The following is a 24,946-nucleotide window of genomic DNA, read 5'->3' on the forward strand; positions in this document are numbered from 1 at the left end:
TTATTTTCTTGAAATATCCTCCTATAACTCAACACTATGCATTACCTTCAATGGATACTGCAGTTTAAATACACATCTCTAGACATTCAAAGTTACCATCAACATAAGACACATCATGTGGTATTTGTCTTTTTGGGTCTGGGTTATATCACTCAGAAAGATTATTCATGTCTCCATCCATTAACCTGTAAATGTCATTTATATTGTCACAGTTCATTACCATTGTGTATATGAACCATATATTCATTATCCTTTCATCAGTTATATTTACGTCTGGGTTGTTTTGATGTCCTGCCTATTGTGAATAAATCAGCAAGGAACATGAGCACACCCAGGTCTCTGTCTTAGGATAATGCCTTTGGCTATATGCCCTGGAATAGTGTCTGAGTCTGTGTTCTCTTGCTAGAAAGAGACAACAGGACCATGATAGGTCCCTTTAAGGAGAGCATTTAAATGGGGGTCTGCTTACCATTTCAGAATTTTAGTAAATTTTTGTCTTGACAGAATCATGCATAGGACATGGTGTTGGAGAAGTAGCTGAGAGTTCTGGATCTGGATTTGCAGGAAGCAGGGATACTGGCCCTGAGCTGGGCTTTTGAAACTTAAAAGCCCACCCCCACAGAAGGCCACAGCTCCAAATTCGATCAAATAGTGCTATACCCTGTTGACCAAGTATCCAAATCTATGAGCCTATAAGGGTTCTTCTCATTCACACCACCACAAATAGTACAGCTGGTTCATATAGAAGATCTATCTCTAGTAATATTTTCCAGAACATTTCTCCTGTTTTTCGTAATGACTGTACAGGTGAATATATTCTCTTACCCCACACTCATGCCAACAGTTGTGGTCCTTAGGCTATTGTTAATAGCCATTCTGACTGCAGTAAGATACAAGGTTAAAACTATTTTAATTTGCATTTTCCTATGAGGAAGGATATTAAATGTGTAAATACATATCTATGATCCATTTCTTTCTCTTCTTTTGAAGATTCTGTTCAGTTCGACAGAACATCAGAAGGGAGTATGTTTGAGACTGGGACTCTCTAGTTACCCCTGCTGTCCCAGAATCTAGTACATAGACCAGACTGTCCAGAGGCTCATGCAGTTCTTCTTGCCTCTGCCTTCTGACTGCTGGGATTACAGGTGTGCACTACCATGTACAGCCATAGAACATTTTGAAATGCTTAAATTTATAATGTTTTAGTATTTAACAGGCAGGTTTTCTGGTGTTTGGTTTTAAACACCATCCGATTGTCTAGAAATGAACTCTCTGTCATATGTACACTTAGTAAAGATCCTCTCCCATCTTGTAGCTGATCTTTGCATTAATTAAGAGTTTCTTTTGCTTTCTTATTCACTGTTTTATTGCTAGGACACATCTTGATCAGGATAAAGTATAAAGAAAATATTCAATTGGGGTTGGCCAACAATATAAAAGGGTGATTGAGGATTGTCAAGGTGGGGAACATGGCAGTAGGCAGGCAGGCATGCATACAGGCATCATAAAAATAGAGGAGTAGATGAACTTGTATCTGATACATATAGAGGAGGCAGAGGAAAGAGATAGATAGATACAGATTGACAAACAGAAAGACTGAGGCAGAGACGGAGACAGAGACATTATAGACTGAGATATAGAGAAAAAAAGAGAGAAACATAGTGAGATCAACAGAGACAGAGAGAGAGTGACAAAGACAGGGACAAAGACAGAGGCAGGGATTGGCATGAGCTTTTGAAACCTCAATGCCAACCTCCATTGTCACAACTCCTCCAGCAAGTCCATATCTACTACTCCTTTGTAAAACAGTTCTATGAAGTAGGTATCAAACATTCAATTATGAAATGAACTTTGAAGGTCATTTTAATCCCAATCACTTCATTTATAATTCAGAAGATTTTAATTACTCAATGTGAATATTTTTGTTTCCTGAGATGTATTAGAGAAATACTGTTGTGTTTCTAATTTGTTTGTCTGACGTGGTCATCCACAAGAGAGTACATTATGACTGTAGCTAAATTTTTGACTATAGAGATAGAGCATGGATACTTTTTCCATCCTGACATCGGGATCCACATAGTTTGATACATTATCTACATCAAAAGCTCAATTTTATGTGGAGATCTGGCTGGCTGGGCACTACTTATGAAGCCTAAACAACATAATACTTGAAGAGTCCCATTCCTGCCTGAAACTTCTAGTGTTACAGGACTATGTATGAACCACACATAAATGCAGAATATCCTTATAATAGAAATAATTAGAGATGATGTTTTATCCATAACAATACACTAATTTTATTCAATAAATTCTTAACGTGGGGAGTCAGTTTATACAAGATATAGACTTAGCAAAATGCAAATTAATTACATTAACAAAAAGATAATGAATATATATTGAAACTTCAAATGAAAACACAGGAAAACCAAAGACCCAAAGAAATCAAAACTCTAACCAAAAACCAAACAAAATAATTAAGCTAAGCATCATTCTCTTGCTGCAGATGTTCAGCACAGACCCACAGCCTGTTGCTGGCCTTGGTGAAATAGTGCAAAGGCAGTCACTGATGGTAATAATCTATTGAAGATGAATATAGGCATGCCTCATTGGGGTTGGTGTTCTGCTCATGGACTAGTCCATCAAGGCTAACATGAGAGATGTTACAGATGATACCTCAACGTTTTTCAAATTCACATGACTGACCACTATGAATTATATCTTGATGACCCAACAGGACCTGCCAAAATTGGCATTGTCAGAGTCCTGCTGGATGCCCAGCAGATCTTGATGTATCTCAGTACTTCTCTGAAGCCTTCCAAACAGGCAGTCTTGCTGGATGAAAGGCTAGACAAAATAAAGGCCTCATTACCCATAGCAAACTAAAAAAGAAGAAAATGCAGCCCAAGGTTGCCATGGTTACAAGGATTAGATGTGGTTAATTTGCTTTGCACATCCAGTGCTCCTGGTGAACAGTTGTGTCGGAGCAAGATCTTGACCTGGTGTCTGATCTGTTTGAGCTTCTGCAGAATATTTCAGACCTATGGGAGGAAGAGAAAAAAGCCTGGTGAGATCTTGCCATGTCAGCGATCCAAGAAACACCAGCTTTACTCATCAGGATAATCTAGTATGACCTTTCATCTGAGATCTTTCCTGTATCCCCATAGGAGAAGGGGCAGAGAGCACCTGGGCCTGGATGTTTTTCTCAAATGTAAAAAATTGCTTGACACTGAATTGTGAACTACACACTGTGCTGGAGTTAAAGTAAAACACCACATTTCTCCAATAGTCTAAAGTTTATATTGAAAAATAAGTTTGTATCAGTGTCTGAATCTAACATTGAACAGAGGCCTTCTAAGGAGCCTAGCAAACTTTGAAGTGAAGGCTCTTATTATTTCTGGAGTGCAGAATCCTTCCTTGGCTCTCCTTGTGAACCCCTATATCTGGGAATCCCCAGAGAAACCATCTCACAGGAAATCCATGCACACTGAAAAGATACTGTAATCAGCAAGAGTGTGCTTCGTGCAATTCTTCCCAAGGGTAAGCATTGAACTCTAAAGGGGATACTCATGAAGGAAAAAACAAAAGCAAAACCAAAAACCAATAGCCCTGCTATGTGTATGGCTCCTTATATACTGCCATCCTGTACTAGTACTTCATCTCGGAGACATCGAAAGGACACTGCATCGTTTCAGCCAAGCCATGACACACACGCACACCCATACACACGTACACATACACAATAAAATTGGAGCCTGCCCTTCTGTCCTAGGAGAGGACAGGCCCAGGCCCCTCTGGATGAGTTGCCATAGAGCAAAAGAGAGGGCCTGATTCTTAGATAATTCAGGAAATGGCATCCTGAGGCACCTCTCCATACCATAGAGCCTCGAGGGGTTGCTGTCAGGGGTCCAGGATCTACTCTGCCTAGAGTGGCAAGCTAGAGGTGGCCAACTGGGATGGGGAGGAGAGGGCATGGCAGAAATCCAATTTCTTCAAAAGAGGGTAACTCCACAGGAAGTCTTGGAAATGATCACAGAAGTGTAAAACTGGATGAGACATAGGAGAGAGCCTGGATAAGGTGCAGGATGGTTACATAGGCTTGACTGTCTTTATGATAACACATTAGGGCATTCTGCCCATGATGCTTCATTCATCCTACCTGCTGCTGCTTAGTATAGTGGTCTTTGATCTTCTGGCTGCCTTCTTTACATAGTATTTTTGTTGCTATGTTGCATTCTTCCAATGCAGTCTGATCCCATACCAGCTGTCTGTTCTCACTCCTCAACATCCTAACTTTGTGCTGGATGAGCTTAGATTCAATCAGGAGGTGGCAGTTCCTGAAGCTGAGCCACAAACAAAACATGGTGATTACAGGCAGCATCCATCCATCTTCCTCCCATTCCTCCAAGCACCATTCCTTCATCATGGGCCCTGATCCTCAGACAGCCCCAGACAAGTATCCAGATTGGCCATAGAGGGAGATCAAATCCAGAGGACTGCCACTTTCCAGAAGTCCCAAGGTACTTTTGAAAACTCTGACACCAACAGGGACTCATGTATCTCTCAGAAAAGAACATGGTGTCTATATGTGCTTATGAGTCTGTGGTATTAAAAACCACCTGTAGGTATAGGGCAAAATTCTCTAGGAGTGAAGAGACCCAAGCATCATACTATCTTTCTATGTTTCTCCTGGAAACCCCTTCTATGAATCTACTTTCAGAGCTCAAGAGGTCCAAGGTTGATTGATATCTCCATCATGGTAGAAACCTTTCAATCTTGAGGATACTGAGTTGGAAAGGACAGTGACTTGAGGGGCTCCCAGACTCTTCACACTTGGTCAAAATGACTCTAAGATGTTAAAATCTTAGTGCCTCATTTGAAGGAGGCAGGCTTCCTCTTTAGAGACTAAGAGTATAGAACCTGAGCCCCATGTTCGTTCAAAGACAAGGATTGTCAGACATATCCTGGGCCTAGTTCTTGGGTCATGACCCTGTTAGTCACTCACCAGTAGAACTGATTTTCTTTAGTCAACTCCTTGCACTTGGACAAGGCCTCACTGATGTCCTGGGGCATTCTCTTCAGGTCAGTCATCACCTGGTCATGTTGCATCTCAAGCATATATGTCTCAAAGTTGATCCTGTGGGAGGGCATGGCCCAAGCAACAAATTGTCCCATGAACTAAGGATACAAGGATCATTTCAATTCAAGCTGAATCATGCACTACCCTACCCCATATATGCCACTGGACCTAGCTCCTTGTTACATTTTCCACTTGGTGCTTATTAAAATTATTGCTCTTCAGCTTGGGCCATTAAGCCCAGGGAAGAAAAGGCAGGGTGCTGATCTGCTTCAACTCCCTGAAGGGGTTTGAAAGAATAGACTAGCTCTCCCAGAACTTTCTAGGAATCTGTGTCACAGGCCTGGGTCCCACGTTAAATCTGTATGATTCTCCTCCTGGTTTTAGACAAGGAATTCCTAATCCTTGGTTCTATTGCTACAAAAATTCCCAAAGGACATAATCATATCTACAGGGAAAAGCCTTTATCACACACCAGGAGATTCCAATGTGCATTCACGGTGAGCACAGAGGTCAAGTCCTCTGCTACTCAGAATGAACCTCCCTGGCTTCCTCACTGTTATTGCCTGGAAATGGAGTCTTGCAAAACTCAATGATATATCACATGACACAGACTCTCTAGATCTTAAGCTGCACACACAGGAACACACACACACAGGAACATATACACACAGGAACACACACATTCACAAACGCACACACAAGCTCACATGCAAACAGTATCTCTCTCAGTCTCTGTCTCTCTGTCAGTATCTCTCTCTGTCTCTATCTCTTTTACACACACACACACACACACACACTCACACACAGACAGACGAAAGACACAAGATACACACACACAAGACACACACACCCCCAATCAGAATGCCAAATAAATAAAATGATTTGGCTTTATCTGAGAGTATAATGAACAAAATTTGAGAAAAGCAGTGATGAACTGCAGCCAATCCAGTCATACTGAGAGACAATATGTGGGACAGTCCGCTCCAGCTGTTGACCGGACCAATTGGATCCAATTTATAGCCTGGTCAGTTATGGAAAGCATTGGCTATAAACATACATTACCTAGCAACTCCCACACACCAACACCTGTGTAAGCTTCTTAAATGGCAGGATGAGAGCTCACACATTACTACCTTCATCCCCAGACTGTGATTCATGCCACAGCCTCTGAATTACTTTTGGAGGAATGAAAAGTGCCTGTGACCCCATCTCACTCCTATCTGAACTTGAAGTTCTGTGTCGACAGTCCAATCAGCAAAATTAATTTGTATATGCAGACAGCCTGGAGTTGTAGCCCACTGTGGTATGAGGGAATCTGGGCTTAACAGGGATGGCCCAAGATAGTCAGCAGAGAACTGGGAATAAAGACTACCTGTCATTTAAATCCTTGTTAGTATAATTGGCCAAGATTCCCTGAAGTTCTTCTCTGGCATTTTTTATGTTCTGGAGCTCTCTTTTGAGCTTCTCCAACCTCTCGAGTCTCTTCTCCTGCTCATTGATGGTGGGGGTTTGGGGTGATGCCTCCCCAACAGAGCCTGTAGGTAGAAAAACACTAGTAACCTTGTAGAGATAATAGGGCAGGGAAAGGGAAACCATGCTTTGTCCCACACAGAAGCCTGAGGAAGAGGAACATCTAGAGACACCGAGAATCCCTGATAGTGCATCATAGGTTTCTTCAAGCTGGGCTCCTCAGCTAGGTCCCTGTTCACAACCACCATCACTAAACATATGCCTGACTTCCTATTGTAATCGCCCTAGCCCTGAAATGCATAAGCTGCCCCAGGCAAGAATAAGTGGATGGCATTTGTATATGCAGACAGCCTGGAGTTGTAGCCCACTGTGGTATGAGGGAATCTGGGCTTAACAGGGATGGCCCAAGATAGTCAGCAGAGAACTGGGCATAAAGACTACCTGTCATTTAAATCCTTGTTAGTGTAATTGGCCAAGATTCCCTGATGTTCTTCTCTGGCATTTTTTATGTTCTGGAGCTCTCTTTTGAGCTTCTCCAAACTCTCGCGTCTCTTCTCCTGCTCATTGATGGCATTGTCAGCTCATATCTGACAACAAAGTCTGTACCTCTTAGCATACTAGCCAACACTTTTCTAGTCTTCTTCAAATGCATGATGAGAGCTCATACACTACTACAGGAACCCCAGACTGTGAATCAGTCCACATCATATGTGTTCCATACCAAAGTGTCTGAGACCTTGATTCATAGGCAGGGGAATAGCCCTCTCTGTTCTTGGCATCACATGCTCATGTAACCTAGAGGAAACTCTATTAAGATGAAGTGCATGAACACTCTATCCTTAGAACAACACTTTTCTATTCTCACATAGCTTGGTCTGCATAATTTTCCATTCAGGAGGAAATTAAGATCTCTCAGCAAAGAAAGTGCAGGCTTTTGAATACCAGGCTGTCCGTAAAACTAATCATCAGATATTCTTGACTCTGGTTCTACCATTGAAGAATATTAAGTATCCAGATCACAATCCCTATTCCTGGAAGGACCAGCTGAAGCCCACAACCTCTCAGCAGCTCCCCAAACCTTGCCCAGGACTCACTGTGCCATCTCCATGACCAGTTGTTTCTTGCCCTTTCCCACCATGACGGGCGGCCGGACTCTTTCTGCCTTGGTCTGGTGTCTGTGTGTATTCTATTCTCTCTCTGAAATACCCTGAGGAGCATGGACAACATGCCTCCTTGGGAACCCATGAGGATCTGAAGGAATACCCCACAAGCCGCTCTGGTTACCACAACACTGGTGACATCACAGAAGATTCTAGGGTTCTCTTGGATACAAGAGATTGTCTGGGAAGTGACTGATGATGTCACTGGGAACTTCCATGGCCTACCGGCTTACCAGCTTACCCCATCTTGACCAGTTTCTGAGGTGTCCTTTCCTGGAGTTTCTCTTTTGCCCCTGGGGATACCTCTTGGCAAATTCTCCTTCCAAAGCTAGAGATTTCTCTCTGCTTCACTACAAGTCCAGTGCTTTGAATGGGGAGAGTTTCTTAGTGCCATGGCATGGGTCGCTCTTCTTTGTTAGGATCCTTTTATGAGGGAGATTCTTCTCCAATATAAATCTACTTCTGGGGTCCATTCATGGAACAAACAATCGATTTACCCAGGTGTCTCTGTTTCCCAGAGGCCAAAAACCTACTCCTGCACCTTTACTCTTACACAAGTTGGATTATATGTTTTAGACTGCCACTGCCTTGGGAGGAGACACTGTTTCAATATATCGATCCCTGATTTCACACAATCTCTGATGCTAAAAAGGACTCAGTATAGGTTTAGTGAGAGGGCCTTGATGAGTCAAAACGGGCTTAGTGGAGGCATAGGTGGAAAGCTCTTTCTTGGCAATTTAGTGCTGTGTTGTCCAGGATATCCGTGTAGAGCTTGTAATTTCCTTGTAGGACAGCAAGTATTTGCATATAAAATATTCCTGAGGAGGAGATAAGTACAGGTCAGAGCTGCAAAGCCCCCTTAAGTCTAAGAGCCTTGTGCACATCATAGGTCCCACTACATGCTCATACAATAGAAAATATGCTAGATAAGAGCAAGAATTTCATTGTTGTATGTGTGTTTGTGTCAGTCTTTGTGTGGTATGTGGTGTGTATGTTGGTGTGTCTGTGTGTGTGTGTGTGTGTGTGTGTTTGTGTACCAGCTATGACTCAGTGTGTTTATTCTAAGTTGTGTGTTTGTGTAAGGCAAAATGCCTTTGCAAGTGTTTGTGGTATGGATGCTTGAATATACAACTGTGTTTGTGTGTGTATATATGTTTGTGTGTGTGTTTGTGTAGACATGTAACCATGTCTGTTCTAGAGGCCAAGCATGATGAAAAGCCCCTGAGATTACAGACTGCATGCATAAAAAATCAAATACGGCAGTCAAATTAGTGTGCAACTCTACCTAGCTTCCCAGAAAAAAAAAAGTACACAAATACTCATGTAAAGTCAGGCTCTCAACTGGATAGTGGCAATAGTACTGATCCTCATTGAAATCCTTTGGAGAAAATCATCAGAATATGGTACATAGTGTTGAGGAGGACGTTGGTGTATAATATCCATGTGTTATGTCCCTTTTCTGCTCTGGAAGAATTATGAAGGGCCACTGGAATATCAGGTGGCTCACTGTGTATTCTCAGCATTCCAGATTCTTTTCGTCATTGCCTGCTACCATTGCCTATCCAGCTACCTATACTCAGTAAAACGTTGCCTTGTCATATGTCTTGGATTCTAATCATTGAGAGATTGAGTTGCATGTAGCTGAACATGCATCCAGCAGAATTCCTATAGCTGTGGTGCAAAACAGGGGTGTTTCAGGAGCCCCTTGAGGGTCATGATAATCTAAAGAACTCACACTATGTTATCTGTGTAGCATTCTGCAATTGCTGTTATTCAAACTCTTTTCTCAGTGTTAAAATCAGCCTCCATGGGGGTTGGGGGAAATGAGGACATTCAGACAGGTCTGGTAGTATAAAATCAGGTAGGTGTTTGAGAAGTGGGGTTCAGAAAGTAGAAAAGAAGTCACTTTTGACCCACTGATTGCAGAACAAGGAGTAGATATCCAGAGAGTCTCTAGGGCACATGAGGTCTGTACTGGTCCTCAGAGTAGTCCATTAGAAGATGATATCCTGATGTCCATCAGCTAAAGAGTGAAACTGTACTATGTGATGCAGCCCTTTCATGAACTACTGCTCAGTGTTAGATAATCCATGCAAGTATTTGCCCTTCAACTAGTTAGCCGCATCTTACTCAAAATATCCCTGACACAGTCACATTATTGGGAGAAAATTGTTCCATTTGTTCCTCATTATAGTGACTTCCTATTTTTCTGGGATCATACCTTTGGACACCTAGTCAGTAAGGCAATGACAAAGGTAGCCTCTAATGGAAGGAAATGTTTTCTTTGGGAAAGGATTGAAACAATGAAGGAGAGGCTAGTCCACTACCACCATGTGATCCTTTGCTGGCAGACAAGCCTACTCTTCCTACCTTTTGGAACTTGCTAAGACAGGTTGGATACTATGCCAAGAACCCTGATTCTGAGTCTGTGTTTATGAGTGGAAAGCTTATCACTGACTGAGCTGTCTATATGCTTTGCTCATTATGTACCTATCCCATTCAAGATTTGTTTTTTATGACTCCAAAATATCCTGGGAGATTTTTATAATAGCATTACCTAGGAAACAACACTAAACAAGTTACTGAGGTATACTGTGCTTGTGTTGTGTGAACACAAATAATTTGCATATTTGACAGAGTGCTCTACAACAGTCTCAGATGTACAGGTGTGTTGTTATGTTCCTTCATGACCATCACTTTTTAAATTTAGTTCCTAGTGTTAGAAATATTTTCAGTTAAAACATTCTTGCTGATTATAGGACCCATGCAGTGCCTGTAGATTTCATGTGATATGTTTTCTCTGGTTATTTCCAGATATAGGGGTTGATGAGTGGTACCCTGTCAGGATCCTGCACTAGAGAAATAATCATAATCTTCGAATCAATTCTAGGCAGGTTCCCCATATGGCATCCACATGATTTTCTAGGTTTTTCACATCTCTCTTGAACTCAGATTTGGGCATTCCTACAATGTTAGTTTTCAATATATTATACCTGGATTATTGGAGTAATATAGTGTTTTTCTTTTAAACTCCAGTACAATGTGTAGTTCACAGCTCAGTTTCTAGCAGTTTTTAAAAGCTGAGAAATAATTCCAAGCATAGGTGCTCTATGACACTTGGGGATGCAGGGAATGACCTCGGCCAATGATGGGGATGCAGGGAATGACATCAGCCAATGATGGGGATGCAGAGAATGACCTCAGCCAACGATAGGTCATAATGTATTATCCAGCTTAATAGATCTAGTGTGGGATGGAGAGCTGAATTGACAAATTCTAATCAGGCCGTTGTTCCTTCCTACACTTGGTGTGAAATACTCCAGCAGAAACTGGAACATGGAACAGACCAGAACAAGGTATCCTTTGAAGATAACTTCTATAGGGGCATCTCTGCGTGTGCAAAACAAATATTTCATCTCATCCCCAGTAATCATGGCTATCATCTGTTGCATTTTCTTCCTTTACTTTTGTTTCCTTGCAATGAATAGCTATCAATTTCATCTGGGTTGTGGCTCAGCAAGAGTGAGCATGTAGAGGGATTCAGACATGTGCTGAGACACATCAAGAGCTGCTGGGAAAACAGGAAGATTCTGAGAGTGTAAATTTTTCTTGTCCTGATAAGTCATCAAGGAAAATAACAAAATCATTCTACAAAATCGCAAAGACTTTGAGCCCAAATCTGTAACATGTTTTCTGCTTAGTGTTGGGTGTCCTTATTCTTCAAACCCATATTCCAAAAAAGGAGACCTACTTAATTTTCTCTTGTAAAGATTGTTACCAGAAGTAAATTATTTTCATGTGTGTTGCCAAGGACAGCCATGGGCTGTAAGTCTGTGCTGCAAAATAACAGCCAAAGAAGGCTCTTTAGCACAAGTCTTGTTTTTAGATTTTGGTTTGAGCTTTGATTAATTTTGTTATTTGGTTTTCTTTTGTTTCATTAGAAGTTTTTTTGTTTGTTTCTTTGCTGTTGTTTTGTTTTGTAATTGATTTAATATTTTGATAAGGCTATACACTGTACTTATTGACTGCCCACTTTTAGTTTCTATTGAGTAAATTGGATATATTCTAAGACTAAAACAGTGATCTCCAACTCTTCACTCTTAAGAAACTTCTTTATTCAGATGTGGTATCATCCTACTGAAATCTCACACCTATCAGACACAGATGGATCTAAGTAAGGGGCTTGGGTTCCATAATGACTTCCCAGCCAGATTGAGCTACAAAAGGAATAGATTGTACATTCAGTGTGTCTAGTGTGTACAACTCTGTGAATTCCAACTTCAAGATGGAAAAATTATCCATGCTGTATCCTTGCATGTCAAATATTTAGCTGCTGCTAAAATACTGTGGATGATAGTGTTGAACAAATTAATGGGAAATATATCAGTATTTCTGAAATGTCTTTCAGGAAATAAAAACATATTCTAAGGGAATATAAAAGCTCTCAGAAAACACAGATATGTATGCTTCTGCTTTCCTTCAAATGTTCTACCAGTGGTAACTACTACTAGAGATATTCATATTTAGGACCTTTCGAGTAGGGATTTATCATTTTTTGGTTATTTTGTTGTTTTTCTTTGTTATGAGAGTGAATTTTGTGCTTGACAATACATTTGGTTCCTTTTTGGGTTTTTAACACAAACACAGTGTATAGTTCAGTATTCAGTATACAAATGTTTTTAAAAGCTGAGACAAAATCCAGGCCCATATGCTCTATGAGTTTTCTCCTTCTTCACCACCCTCCCGTGGTGATTCTGCTTGTTATTTGGAATTATTTTATATTTATGCATGATTTGCCTGTAGGTCTGTGCAACTTTTGCATGCCATTCCAAAAGGCCAGAAAAAGTTATTGGGTTTCACCTGGAACTAAAATGACAAAGGACTGTTAGATGACATGTGGGTATTTTGAGAAACATATTCTCAAATGAAGAGCTATCTCTCATCCCCTGATATGCACTTTTGTCCTTCCATGTTGCTATATTACTGGAATGGATCATACCTATAGAAAGTGTTTCTTGAGATATGTTTACTTTGTTGTAAAAAAGTAGAAGCACCCATTTCCTTTCAGAGCCAAAGCAGTTTAGAATGTGATTTGAAGTTTCTCTTGTGATAAGAGAAGCAGGTTTTGGGAGCAGCAACACCAGGTAACAGGGACAAATCATAGTGCAGAGCCCATCACTGACACTACCACAGGAAAGTGGGCAATGCAGAGAATACTTGCATAAGACAGTGGAGCTGGTGCCAAGTTAAAATCCTGCAATTGCAGTGGCTTGGAAAATGAGAAAGAGCCTTCCCAGATGGTGCCTAAATGGAGTCTTCCATTTCTTTACAATAGGAAACATGGTATCCATTTGAGTAGCTGGTGTGTACTGGAGATCCAACCTCTGCTTTGCAGGGTAGGGCTCTCATGGGAAATCCTCTACCAAAGCACTGAATAGGTCAGAGGTACTTAACCCTTAACTGAGTACTTCTCCTAGCTTTCTGATTCTGTACATTGCACACAATAATCCTTGTAAGAGTCCCAGTGTTTTGACTTAGTTTGACTGGCATATAGCATATGACATATTCCATACTTTATTATTCAGGACTACTCTCAAATGTTGTGTGAAACTAATTTCAGAACATCAATAACTTTTACAATACTCGGGTCCAAATGTTGTCTCTATTTAAATTTCTAATAATTTCTTTAAAATGTCTTTGAAAGTTATGCATTAATCTGGAACTACCATTACTCAGTTATTATTACATTGTTTCCAAGATGAGAACACACAGCATACACCTGGGACATTTTGATCTGTGCTGTACTGAGCGCTTATATCTCAATTTTTTCATAGTTTAAGAATCATTACATCAAGAAACATCGAGTTTCACAGACTACACTAGAGAAGAAGAAAAAAGAAACAGGAAATTCAGATATAATAGAATAATTATATACATCTAGGCCAGCTGAAAAGCAGTGATGAATTCTATACAGTGATTGTATAGGACTAAGGTTAAGATAAAGGGGAATTACGTTTTAGTATGAAGAGCTTCCACAGGCTATTGAGATGTTTCTATCTCAGCCTACAACAGGCAGGCCCTTATTTCAAATTGCAGGTACCCAGGAGGAATGTGTCTCCTGCTTCTCAAGACCACAGTCACCATCCTCTTTTACAAGTAGCTGCTGCAGGCTGCTGAGAGGTATCCATTTTGACCTGTTGTGGGCAGTCCCTCTAGTTGCATGCTCTCTCCATCACCCTTTAAATGTAAAAATGCAGAGACCCACAGCCAAACATTAGGCTGTGGTCAGAGATTCATGTGGAAGTGTTGGTGGAAGTGTTGTAGTAGCCAGAAGGGTTAGGAAGCCACAAGAGGACCTACAGAGTCAATTAATATGAACCCTTAGGGGTTCACAGAGACTGAACCATGAGTCAACACCACATAGGGGTTTGAACTAGGACCCTTTCATAAATGAAACAGATATGCAACTTGGTCTTCATGTGGGCGACTAACAACTGGAGTGGGTGCTGCCTCGGATTTAGACTCTGTTACCTGCCTTTAGATCTCTTTTCCCTAGCTGGGCTGCCCTGTCTGTGCTCAGTGAGAGAGGATGCACTTATTCCTGATGCAACTTGATGTGCCGGGTGAGTTGTTACAGGGGAAAAAAGGAGGGTCACTTACTCTGGGGAGAAGGGGATAGGGAATTGTGTGTGGGGGGGATTGGGACATTGATTATGACTGGGAAGAGAAGGAGGGACTGTGATCAGATGGAAATAAATAAATAATTCAACGAAAAAATGCACACCCACTGGCTCTTGGAGACTTTCTGTTCAAGTATGTCTTTGATCATTTTCTTCATGATCTTCTCTCCCTTCCCCTCCAGGCAATGCTCTACTCCTTCCCTATCACCTTCTTTTTTGATACAAAGTTTCAGTAGAAACAATTTAAGCTCATCTGGACTTGCTTCCAAACAAATGACTCAGACTCTGCTTACATCATTTGACTCTGACAATTACTGTGAGGTGGTGGTGCACACTTTTACTCCCAGCACTTGCAAGGCAGAGGCAGGATTTCTGAGTTTGAGGCCAACCTGATCTACAAAGTGAGTTCCAGGACAGCCAGGGATATTCAGAGAAACCCCGTGTTAAAAAAACAAAAACAGAGACAATTACTGTGGGTTTGGTCACCCCTAATCTGCTTTTCTACCAGCTCACCTGGCTACCTCCCCAGTGGTGCACCCCAAATACTTGCTGTTTCTCCTCCATATGCACACAGGGTACCTCTCCTCCATGGTACCTTTTCTCTTTTCTTCTAATTTCTCCTCTTATCTTTCAGTTCTCCACCCACAACCAGATAACTAAAAACTCACATATGTCTACTGCCTCCATTAAATACCAGTAGTCAGTTTTATTTAACCAATGGTTTTAAATTAAGCAACAATATTTGCACAACAAAATCATTTGATAGGAGAATTCTCTCCTAGTTCCAGACCTTCCTAGGAACAGAATTTAGCATTACAATACATAGCAACAGATGGGAACTCAATGAAGTTCTTAGAGTAATAAAGGTGACTTAAAATTTCTTATGTAGTCAAGGATGCTCCTGAACTGATTCTGACCTCCTCTCCCAAGTGCTGGGATTACAAGCAATGTTGTGAGATGTCAGTAACTTCATTTTCAAGGGATATAAGGCCTTCTTCTGTGTCTCCTGACACCATGTACCCACATCATGAATGGAAATACATGGTGCCAAAAAACCCATCCAAATGTGGGCCCTGCATCTTACTATATATGAACTGGTGGGAGTATTTCCTTATAATAACTATGTTTAGCACTCTTCTGTTAGGCTAGGCAGAATCCCCAAAGCAGATAATTCATTAGTCCTCTGGATGCACTTGCCTTGGAGCTGAAAGAAGGCCTGGGTTCCACAATTTATCTGTGAATATTTGCATTATCCCTTCCTACAAGTACAAAGTCCCCTTAACTGGTAAGCCTAAAACCTCCAAACCTCAGAAACTTATTTGACTTGATCCCGTATAAAAAACATAATCTCCACAAACTGTTTAGACTGCATTGATTTCATAGCATTCTGTCTGCCTGTACCTTTCCTGGCATTAAAGGCAAGTGCCACCATACTAGGTTAGATTGTTATGTCTTGTAAGATTGAAATAGATCATTGGGCCATTGTAAAGTGATCTTCTGGTACACATAACAGGAAAGTAGGACCACATCCCTGTCATGTGAGTGTCCACGGAACAAGGTGGTACATGATTAATCTATGTGGGCTGAAAAGAGAAGGAGAATGTTCTTCAGAGCAATGAACTACAGCAATGGCTATTTCTTCTTAACCTTGAGCCAACTCCACTGTGTATATTGAAGAGAAAGCAATTGTCTCAGCAGCAAATTCACAAGACAGTGACTTTCATCACTCTCCTTATGCTGTCTAGACCACAGATCCAAAGACCTTCTAGTAGTGGGAATACCTTCTACCTGGAAAACTGTCAGACACTCTGTACTAGGCCTCTGCCTGCACCTCACATTCCACTGTCTACTCCCAGGTCAATTTAATTGTTTCAAAGCCTACTGTTGTAAGCCTGGGCATATGCTTCCATCTTTGGGTCCTTTGTACTTTGCTACTGGTGTCTGCTTAAACCTAGGAGTGCTAGCACTGTAAATCGTTTCACTCTGTGTCACTGATAACTGCTACTTTGTCAGAGGAAGATATTAGCATATGGCAGTACAGGCGACCAGGAGCAGCTGTGCATCATCCAGGCAAATCATCCTCACTCAAGCTGACTCTGACATCTAGTGAGGCTTCAACAGTCACAGGGATTAGTGCAAATTTCATCACAGTTTTTTTGTCTCTTTGAAGTAATCAGAGGTAGACAATAAAACAAAACTATAGCAACAAAGAAACAGCAGTGAAACAACAGCATCTACTACAGTTGGCCACACATGTATTGAAAACCATTTAGAGCAGTTTGGAACACATGAGGTTCACACCTCAGTTACAAATTCCCTATATCCATAATCCCTAACCTGCATTTCAGTTGTTGGTCTGATGCTGGCCTCCTTGGTTTCTCTAACTAAAAAAGTACTGAATCTCTGAAATGGAGCACAGAGTCATATAATTACATGAGTGTATCAGATGGAGAGTTCTCAGTGTAAGTGAGCAGTGGGAAACTTTAGCTGATGAGACCTGGCACCCCCACCTACATGAAAGTCAGAGGACAATTTATGGAGTTTTTTCTCTCCTATGATGTGGGTCACAGGGAAGGAACTCAGGTCTCTATGCTTGGTCACATTACCTTTATCCACTGAGCCATCTCATCAGCCAGTCATCACAGACACAGAATTTAATAATCTGTGTATTCCTATTTACATTCGGGGTTATAACACAACTATGAAAACTTTCCCCAGAGAATATATCTACTCAATTAAGGGCAATAATTGGAGTCTGGGAGGGATCTATGAGGAAGGTGGCAGACTTTAAAAGCCTCCATGGAGCCTCACAGTTTTTTTTGTCTCCAACAAGTCTGAATGAGATGGGGTACTTTTTCCTTCTCTTTGACCTCCCAGTGCTATGATTGAACCTAATAAATGTCCATGCTCCCTGAGTTACATTCCAGCCCTGTAACTTTATTCATCTGTTACAACAGCTACAAGGCAAGTGGCAATTTGAGACTCTATAGTCAGTTTGGCTGCTACAAGATTGGTCCTTGAAAATGGCTGACAGAATGCTTTAAAGACTAGGAATATCTATCTGAAAGAGAAAAGGAAGTGTCTCAGTCCACTCTGCATACTTGGGACAGTTTAGTGGTTTAAATACTGATGTCAAGCTGTTATCTACCTGTACAAATAGCATTACTAGATATCAGGTAATGTACCTGACAGGTAGCATTTACCAAAACAGCCAAGCACTACACTGAAGACTTACAAGTAAATAAGGCTCAGGACCCACCAGAGAATTAAAAGATGGACAAGAAAAGCCGTATCACGTGATAATGATTGGTTTCCTGTGTGTTTACAGATGTCCCTTTCTGTGTCACAGTCAGCTTAGAAAGAGAAGGTGTCCAAAGACAGTGAGCAACTTAACACATCCCTCAATCCTTCTCAGGCTTCTACTTAAAAGCCCTGGTTTGACAGCAGCAGGTTGGGGACCCAGGGGATTAATTCCTTCACACATTAAGTCTCTGACTCACAGTCTCAGAAATGAGATCTGTTCCAGGAGACCTTCATAAGCATGCAGCATCCACTGGAAAAAGTACTTCCTCAATAAACTCTGAGATCTAGTGTGGTTAAGATCAATATCAGCCATCGCTCTCCCTTCCTAGCCTTGCACAGACATGCTCTCCACCATTGGCATGTGACCTCTATTTCAGGATCCATCCATGCAGGATAGTTTGAAGTTTCATCCCAACACTGGTTAGCTGGCCTTAAATTTTTATTCCTTTGTCCACTTCTACTCACTGAGGAACTTCTCAATTCTGCATTTCATCGATTAGGCATTTCATGCCTAGTCTGCAGTGTTATCCTACATGAGAGGTGACAGATCTGCTTCAACCTTGACCATTCTATGGCATTATATTGAACCCACAAGAGCTCTGAATGGGTGTCAGGTAACCTAGGAAAATTAGCATTCCATCTTCAAGCACCTGAACCTATAGGTCTCCATAAACTTCTATCTTTGATTGTGGATGATCTTGTTCATTTGAAAACCACACAATCTTGAAGGACAAAGAAGAAATATAGTGTAGATACAGGAAAGAAGTCTCCTCCATTAAGAGCATTTGTCTATCCAACAGAGGACCCAGAGGGCAGCTAACAATCCTATTAATGCTTCTCTGGGTTGAACATAATGCCCTCTTCTGGCTTCTGGAGGAATTGCATGCATTTGGTGCACAGATGTGGTCCTGGTGGGATTTCTAGAACCCCCTCTGGGCACCCGTGGGGTCCTGCCCCGTGCGCCTGGCTCACTTGCTTTTTGCCGGTTTTCTGGTACCAGGTGAGGGTTGCAGCAGGCAAAACATACTTATAATAAAAAAAAAAAATAGCAACGCTCCAAATTCAAACAAATAAAACCCAAAAGGCTCCAAATGTGTAGTCACATTAATATTACCTTAAAAGAAAGCCATGTCTCAACATGTCTGGGAAATCTCAACATGGGTAGTTGGAAAGTCTTTTTCTGGAAAGTCAGTATTTCTGCTTTACAGTTATCACCAATGCTGTATTTCAAGGAAATGTGAGGCAGATAGCTCTGGGTTTCCTGATTTCTTATGAACCCCAAATGAATATTTATTTCCTAAGAAGCTTTAGAGCTTTAGAGTTGTGACTCTCAGAAGTAGTGACACAAGCGCTGCCCCTTCTCACACCTGGGCGACCTATGTTTACTGCCCCCCACCCCCACCATCATAAGGCGGTTGCTTGTGCACGGGTTGAAAACTTAAGGACCAGTCCCAGTTAGCTAGAAAAGTCCTGAAGTTACTTTTTCAGGACAGGATGGGTGAAAGTGTGATGGACCTGCCTTTCCTACACCCTTGGGATCTTAGTGTGTGTGCGGGGGTGGAGGTGGGTGTGGGGGGCACGACACTTCTCCCCTTCCAGGACCCCTCACTCTCCCACCTCTAGTAGCCCCAGACCTCCCCTACCAGATGGTCTGTCCTCATTGAGTATCCACCAGGGAGGTCCTCCCAGTCGGAGACAGAATTTCGTCTCCCACTAAGCTTGCCATACTCCAAAGTCCATTTGTGAGAGCGAGTCCCTTTCTAATGTCTGCCTGTAGAAAAACTGAAAGTAGAAAGAAAGGAAGCAATCTCCAAGCAGATGTCTGACCACCCCTACTCGTGAAGTCACTACTCACAGCATTGGGTTACAGGGTCCTAGGAGCCCCAACTCCATTCTGCAGCCCCAAAAGGGTGAACAGCTGGTGATTTCACTCCAACTTCCGAATTCCCCCAGGTCACTCCGTACCCCGCAGGATTAGGACCCCATAGTCAGGGAGGGCAGCGGAGAACAATGATATAGGTATAAATATTGAGCCTGGCTCCTCCTCTCCCCCGCGCTCCAGACACACTCTGGGCTGCTAGGCACGCCCCATCTGGTCCTACTGCTTTGCTCGGTGCTTATCCCTGAGGGGCCCCAGCAATCTTTTACTGCAGGAGCCCTGCTGGGGAAGAAAAGTAACTTTTTGTTTGTTTGTTTGTTTTTGTTTTTTGTTTTGTTTTTGTTTGTTTGTTTTGTTTTTTTCTGAGAAACCCAGCCTGATTAGACAGCCAGGGCGGGGCGGGGGGGGGGAGCTGGTGGAACCCGGTGGAAGTCTCCCAGGCAGTCTGATCACACTTTCTCCTTGTCCTCCTGTCTCCTCCTCCTAGGTGCAGAGATTGTGGGCAGACTCTGTAATCACTGAGGAGGGGGAAGAGGAGGGGTCGGAGCTCTCCTGCAGTGATGGCACGGGCGCCCTTATGACTTGGCTAGGTGGAGTTTCATGGAGGCTGCACCAGAGGTCCTTCCTTCTAGCCTGGCGGCCTCAAGTCCAACTCCATACCTCTCCGAGGCCTGTAAGGCAGGAAGTGCGCACCCCGGTTCCACTGTGCCCCACCTGCAGCCTGCGGCCAGCATGGAGAAGGACAGCCTGAGCCGCGCCTATCAGCAGTATGAGTGCATGACAGAGATCTGCTAAGGCGCCTATGGGAAGGTGTTCAAGGCCCGCGACCTGAAGAAAGGTGGCCACTTCTTGAATCTGAAGCACATGTGAGGGCAGACAAGTGAGGAGGGCATGCGGCTGTCCACCATCCGCGAGGTGGCGGTGCTGAGGCACCTGGAGAATTCAAGCATCCCAGTGTGGTCAGGTGAGCTGAGAGCCCTGGCCTTGGGGTCCAGGAAGGTGCTGGGCAAGGGGCAGCTGGTGGCCCAACTAAAGTTAAGAGTTGAGTTTCCCCAGATAAAACCGGTGACCCTGCTAGACAGTGCAGAAAAGTTGACCTGCGGTGGCTTCCAGGCAGCCAAGCTATTCTGAAGAGCTTTCTTTCTTCCTGCTCCAAGGGGTCCAGGGATATTGGGTGTCTTTTAGGGACAAAACCAGACAACCCCAGAAATGTCCCTCCAGCCCTTAATTAACTTTTCCCGTCCGTGGGGGGAATTTTTGAGAGACAGAGTGAGATAGTTATCCAGCTTGCAGATACTAGAAGGAAACTTTAAGGGTGGAGCATAATGTAAATAATAAAGTTTAAGAAAATGCAGAAATGTGCAAAAATGTGTTGGCCAATCACACCCACAGTGGTGACTTTTTTATATAGTTGTACATTGGCTTCTGATAGTCTTAGAAGTTCAGAAGTTTAGAGTCTGACACCTAGTGTTAAACATTGTTTGAAAAATGTCTTTCAAGGCTGGGTACTGGGAACACTGAACCAGGAAGATCCAGAGTTCAAGACCCTCCTGAGCTACAAAAGACCCTGTCTGAGGAAAGAAAGGGAGGGGGAGTAGGTAGTAGGGTGGAGGGCGATTGCATCTCAAAAGGTTTTCTGATTGTATCATTTAGTATCTGTGGACTAGTATGATCTGACTTAGAATGCCTCTCTCACAGAGGTTAAATGTGAGTCTGTGCTTTAGATTCTAAAGCCTCTGTTTTCCCTGGAAGAGTTGTGCAGGTGGGGGTGTTCCTAGCCCACTCTCCTGTGATTGAAGAGAATGGTGTTTTCTTGAAGACTCTGGGATTTCCCTATTGTGCCTTTTCTCATTCTCTTTTTAAACACATGCATAGCTGGAAGTTAAAAGGGAAAGCACAGACTTTTCTACAAATTAGGTGATGAGTTAACATTCTCAGCTCTTCTTTTTAGAGGGATGATCTTGGAGTCTTCATCCTGTCTTCTCATTCCTGTAGGGATTCCTTACAACAAATATGTGCCTACTGTATGCCCTGGTGCGTCCCAGGCTTGATGAGCCAATAGTGTTCTGCACACAGATTTGCTCTAGTTTTATGGTTCATAATCTTGAATTCTGGAGCCTTTGTCAGAATAAGACTGTACGGCCAGAGTGTTCCTATTCCACAGGTGATTTCTGTTTGTCATCCTTATAGACCTGTGATGGGACATCTGTTTGTAGACAAGGAATTGTCAATCCTTGGTTCTATTGCTTACATAAATTCTCAAAAGACATAATCAGTATCCTCAGGTGAAAGCCTTTATAACATACACCAGGAGTTTCCAGTGTGCATCTAAGGTGAGCACAGAGGTCATGTGCTGTGCTGCTCAAAGTGAGGCTCCCTGGCATCTTCATTATTATTGCCTGGAAACTGTGTCAAGCAAAATCTCAGGCCCCAGCATACTACACAGTCACTCTAGATTTTAAGTGGAACATACACACACACACAAACACACACACACACCACATAACTAAACACAATCAGAATTCCAAATAAACACACATTATCTAAGAGTATAATGAACAAAATTTGAGAAAAGCATTGATGAACTACAGCCAATCCAGTCATCGTGAGAGGCAGTATGTGCGACCAGGCTCCTCCACCTGTTGACTGGACTAGTTGGACCCAACTTACCTCCATGTAAACTGCAATCATGATTGGTCATAAACAGAGAGGACCTTGTATCTCCCACAAACCAACACCTTTATAGGATTTTTACAATGCAGAATTAGGGCTCACACACTACTACCCTTATCCCCAGACTGAGATTCATACCACAGGCTCTGATTTCCTTTTGGAGGAATCAAAAGTGCCTAAGACCCATATCACTCCTATCTGAACTTGAAGTTCTGTGTCGAAATTCCAATCAGCAAAATGAATTTGGATATGTGGACCGCCTGGTGTTGTAGCCTCCTGTGATATGAGGGAATCTGCGGTTAACAGAGAGGGCCCAAGACAGTCAGCAAAGAACTGGGCATAATGACTCCCTGTTGTTCAAATCCTTGTTAGTGTAATTGAGTAGGATACCCTGGAGTTCTTCTCTCTCATTTTTGATCTTCTGGAGATCCCTTTTGAGCTTCTCCATCGTCTTCATTCTCTGCCCCTGCTTATTGATGGTGGAGGTTTGTGGTGATGCCTTTCCAACAGTTGATAAACACTAGTAAACTTGTAGAGATAATAGGGCACGGAATGGAGACACCATGCTTTGTTGCACACAGAAGTCTGAGGAAGAGGAAAATCTAGAGTCACAGAGAATCCCTGAAAGAGCAGGAAAGCTATCTTCAGGCTGGGCTCCTTAGCTAGATCCCTGTTCCCAGAAACCATCATTAAGCATATTCCTCCCTCCCTATTGCAATTCCCCTAGCCCTGAAATGCATAAGCTCTCCCATGCAAGAATAATTGGAGGGCATTGTCAGCTCTTATCTGACAATGCAGTCTGTTCTACTTAGCATAAAAAAGTTTGACCATAAACATTAACACCTAACATCTCCCATAAGCCAACACCTGTCCATGCTTCTTAAAATGCATGATGAGAGCTCCCACATTACTACACTAACCTCAGACTGTGAATCAGTCCACATCTTGTGTGTTCAATGCCAGAGTGTCAGAGACCTTGATTCATGAGCAGGGGAATATCCCACTCTGTACTTGCCATCACATCCTCATATAACCTACTGGAAACTCTAACAGGATGAAGTGCTTCAACACTCTATCCTGAGAGCAACACTCTGTTATCCTCACAGAGCTTCCTCTGGGCATATTTTTGCCACTTGGGATGATATTAAATTTCTTAACAAAGCAAGTACAGGTTTCCCAATTCCTGGCTCTCGGCAAACTAATCATCATAAATTCTTGTTTCTGGGTCTGCGATTGAAGAATTTTGAGGATCCAAATCATAAGCCCTATTCCTGAAAGGACCAGCTCAAGCCCACATCCTCAATGTAGCTCCCCAACCTTTGCGCAGGAAATATTGTGCCTTCTCCAGGACCATTTCTTTCTTCCCACTTCCCAAGATGACAGAAGGCTGGCCTCATTCCTCCAAAGTCTGGTCTCTGTGTGTATTGTATTTTCCCTCCAAAATAGCGTGAGCTGCATGGACAACATGTTTGCCTGTGAAACCAATTGGTTCTGAAGGAATACACTACAGGCCTTTGGTGTCACCACAACAATGGTGACATCACAGAAGAGTCAAGGGTTCTCCTGGATACAAGAGATTGTCCAGGGATGTGACTACTGATGATGTCACTGGGAACTACCATGGTGCACTGGTTTACCAGCTTGCCCCATTTAGACCCGTTTCTGAGGTGCCTGTAAAATTTGATATTCCCCCTGTACCTGAGATTCCCTATTGCCATGAACAAGGGAGTTTTAATTAGAAAAAAAAGTGGGATTCTCTCTTTTGACCCAGGGGTTCCCTTTGTCACCTTCTCCTTCCAAAGCTGGAGAGTTCTCTCTGCTTCACTACATGTCAAGTGCTTAGGATGGGGAGAGATTCATAGGGCCTAAACATGGATAGCTCATCTTCGTTAAGGCCTAGAGCTCTAGGATCCTTGCATGTGGTAGATTGTTCTCCAATGTAAATCTACTTCTGGTGTCCATTCATATAACATATAGTCCAATTCCCCAGGTTGCTCTGGTTTTCAGAGGACAAAATCATTCTCCTGCACATTTAATTTTCTGCATGTTGGGTTATGTTTTTTAGTGGGCACATACCTTGAGAGGAGTCATTGTTTCAATATATTGAGATATGTGCTTTCAAAAAAGCTCTGTTTTAAGATCAGATTTTTTTTCAATGAAATTTCCTTGTACTTGGCAATAGAGGAACTCAGATACAGGGGGAATATCAAATTGTAAAGTTTATGTCCCTTCTTCAAAAGCTAAAATCCCACATTCTCTCTTCATCCAAAAGAACAAGACAAAGTAGGCATCTGTGAGCAAAGGTCAACAGGGGTCTTGGATTGCTGCTCTGTAGTCCCATTAGCTCTCCCTTCTCCAATATTTACCTTCTGATGTTCCCAGTTCCAAGTCTGAGGCTGTTGGGCATTGAATTATGATCCCATAGTCGACTACAAGATACGTAATACTCAATATGGTGGATAGGCAATGGAAAGGGCTCAGGTCTGTGGAAACCTCAATTTTAATGGGTCCATAATTTCAGGATGGTCTCTGTTTGGCATTGTCATCTCTGGCTTCTAGCTTTTCGACATGGGCCTGCTGAATGCATGGTAAAATGCCACCTAACCTCTCAGGTGTAAGAGTGGAAAAATCATGTAAGTGTTTTTCAAATTGATTGTGTTGTCTTTAGCTACCCTTTTCAGCCAAGTAGTATCACTACAACAAG

At 42.4% G+C, this 24,946-nt stretch overlaps 1 protein-coding gene across 1 annotated transcript in view; it reads right to left on the reverse strand.

The window, feature by feature from the left end:
- Positions 1-23,709, reverse strand: part of LOC147001680 (uncharacterized) — a 33,898-nt gene extending 10,189 nt beyond the window's left edge. The window contains exons 1-8 of the mRNA XM_085828847.1: positions 23,560-23,709; positions 22,764-22,827; positions 22,381-22,535; positions 20,230-20,502; positions 7,642-7,792; positions 6,450-6,612; positions 5,003-5,134; positions 4,157-4,340 (exon numbers count right to left, since the gene is read on the reverse strand). Coding sequence (XP_085684973.1) covers positions 4,157-4,340; positions 5,003-5,134; positions 6,450-6,612; positions 7,642-7,792; positions 20,230-20,502; positions 22,381-22,535; positions 22,764-22,827; positions 23,560-23,709 — 1,272 coding nt within the window. The remainder of the gene's footprint in view (positions 1-4,156; positions 4,341-5,002; positions 5,135-6,449; positions 6,613-7,641; positions 7,793-20,229; positions 20,503-22,380; positions 22,536-22,763; positions 22,828-23,559) is intronic.
- Positions 23,710-24,946: the final 1,237 nt, after the last annotated feature.

Source organism: Mus caroli, unplaced genomic scaffold (assembly GCF_978045245.1).
Source record: "Mus caroli unplaced genomic scaffold, Mus_caroli_1 scaffold_12, whole genome shotgun sequence".
In the NCBI taxonomy this organism is placed as follows: Eukaryota; Metazoa; Chordata; class Mammalia; order Rodentia; family Muridae; genus Mus; species Mus caroli.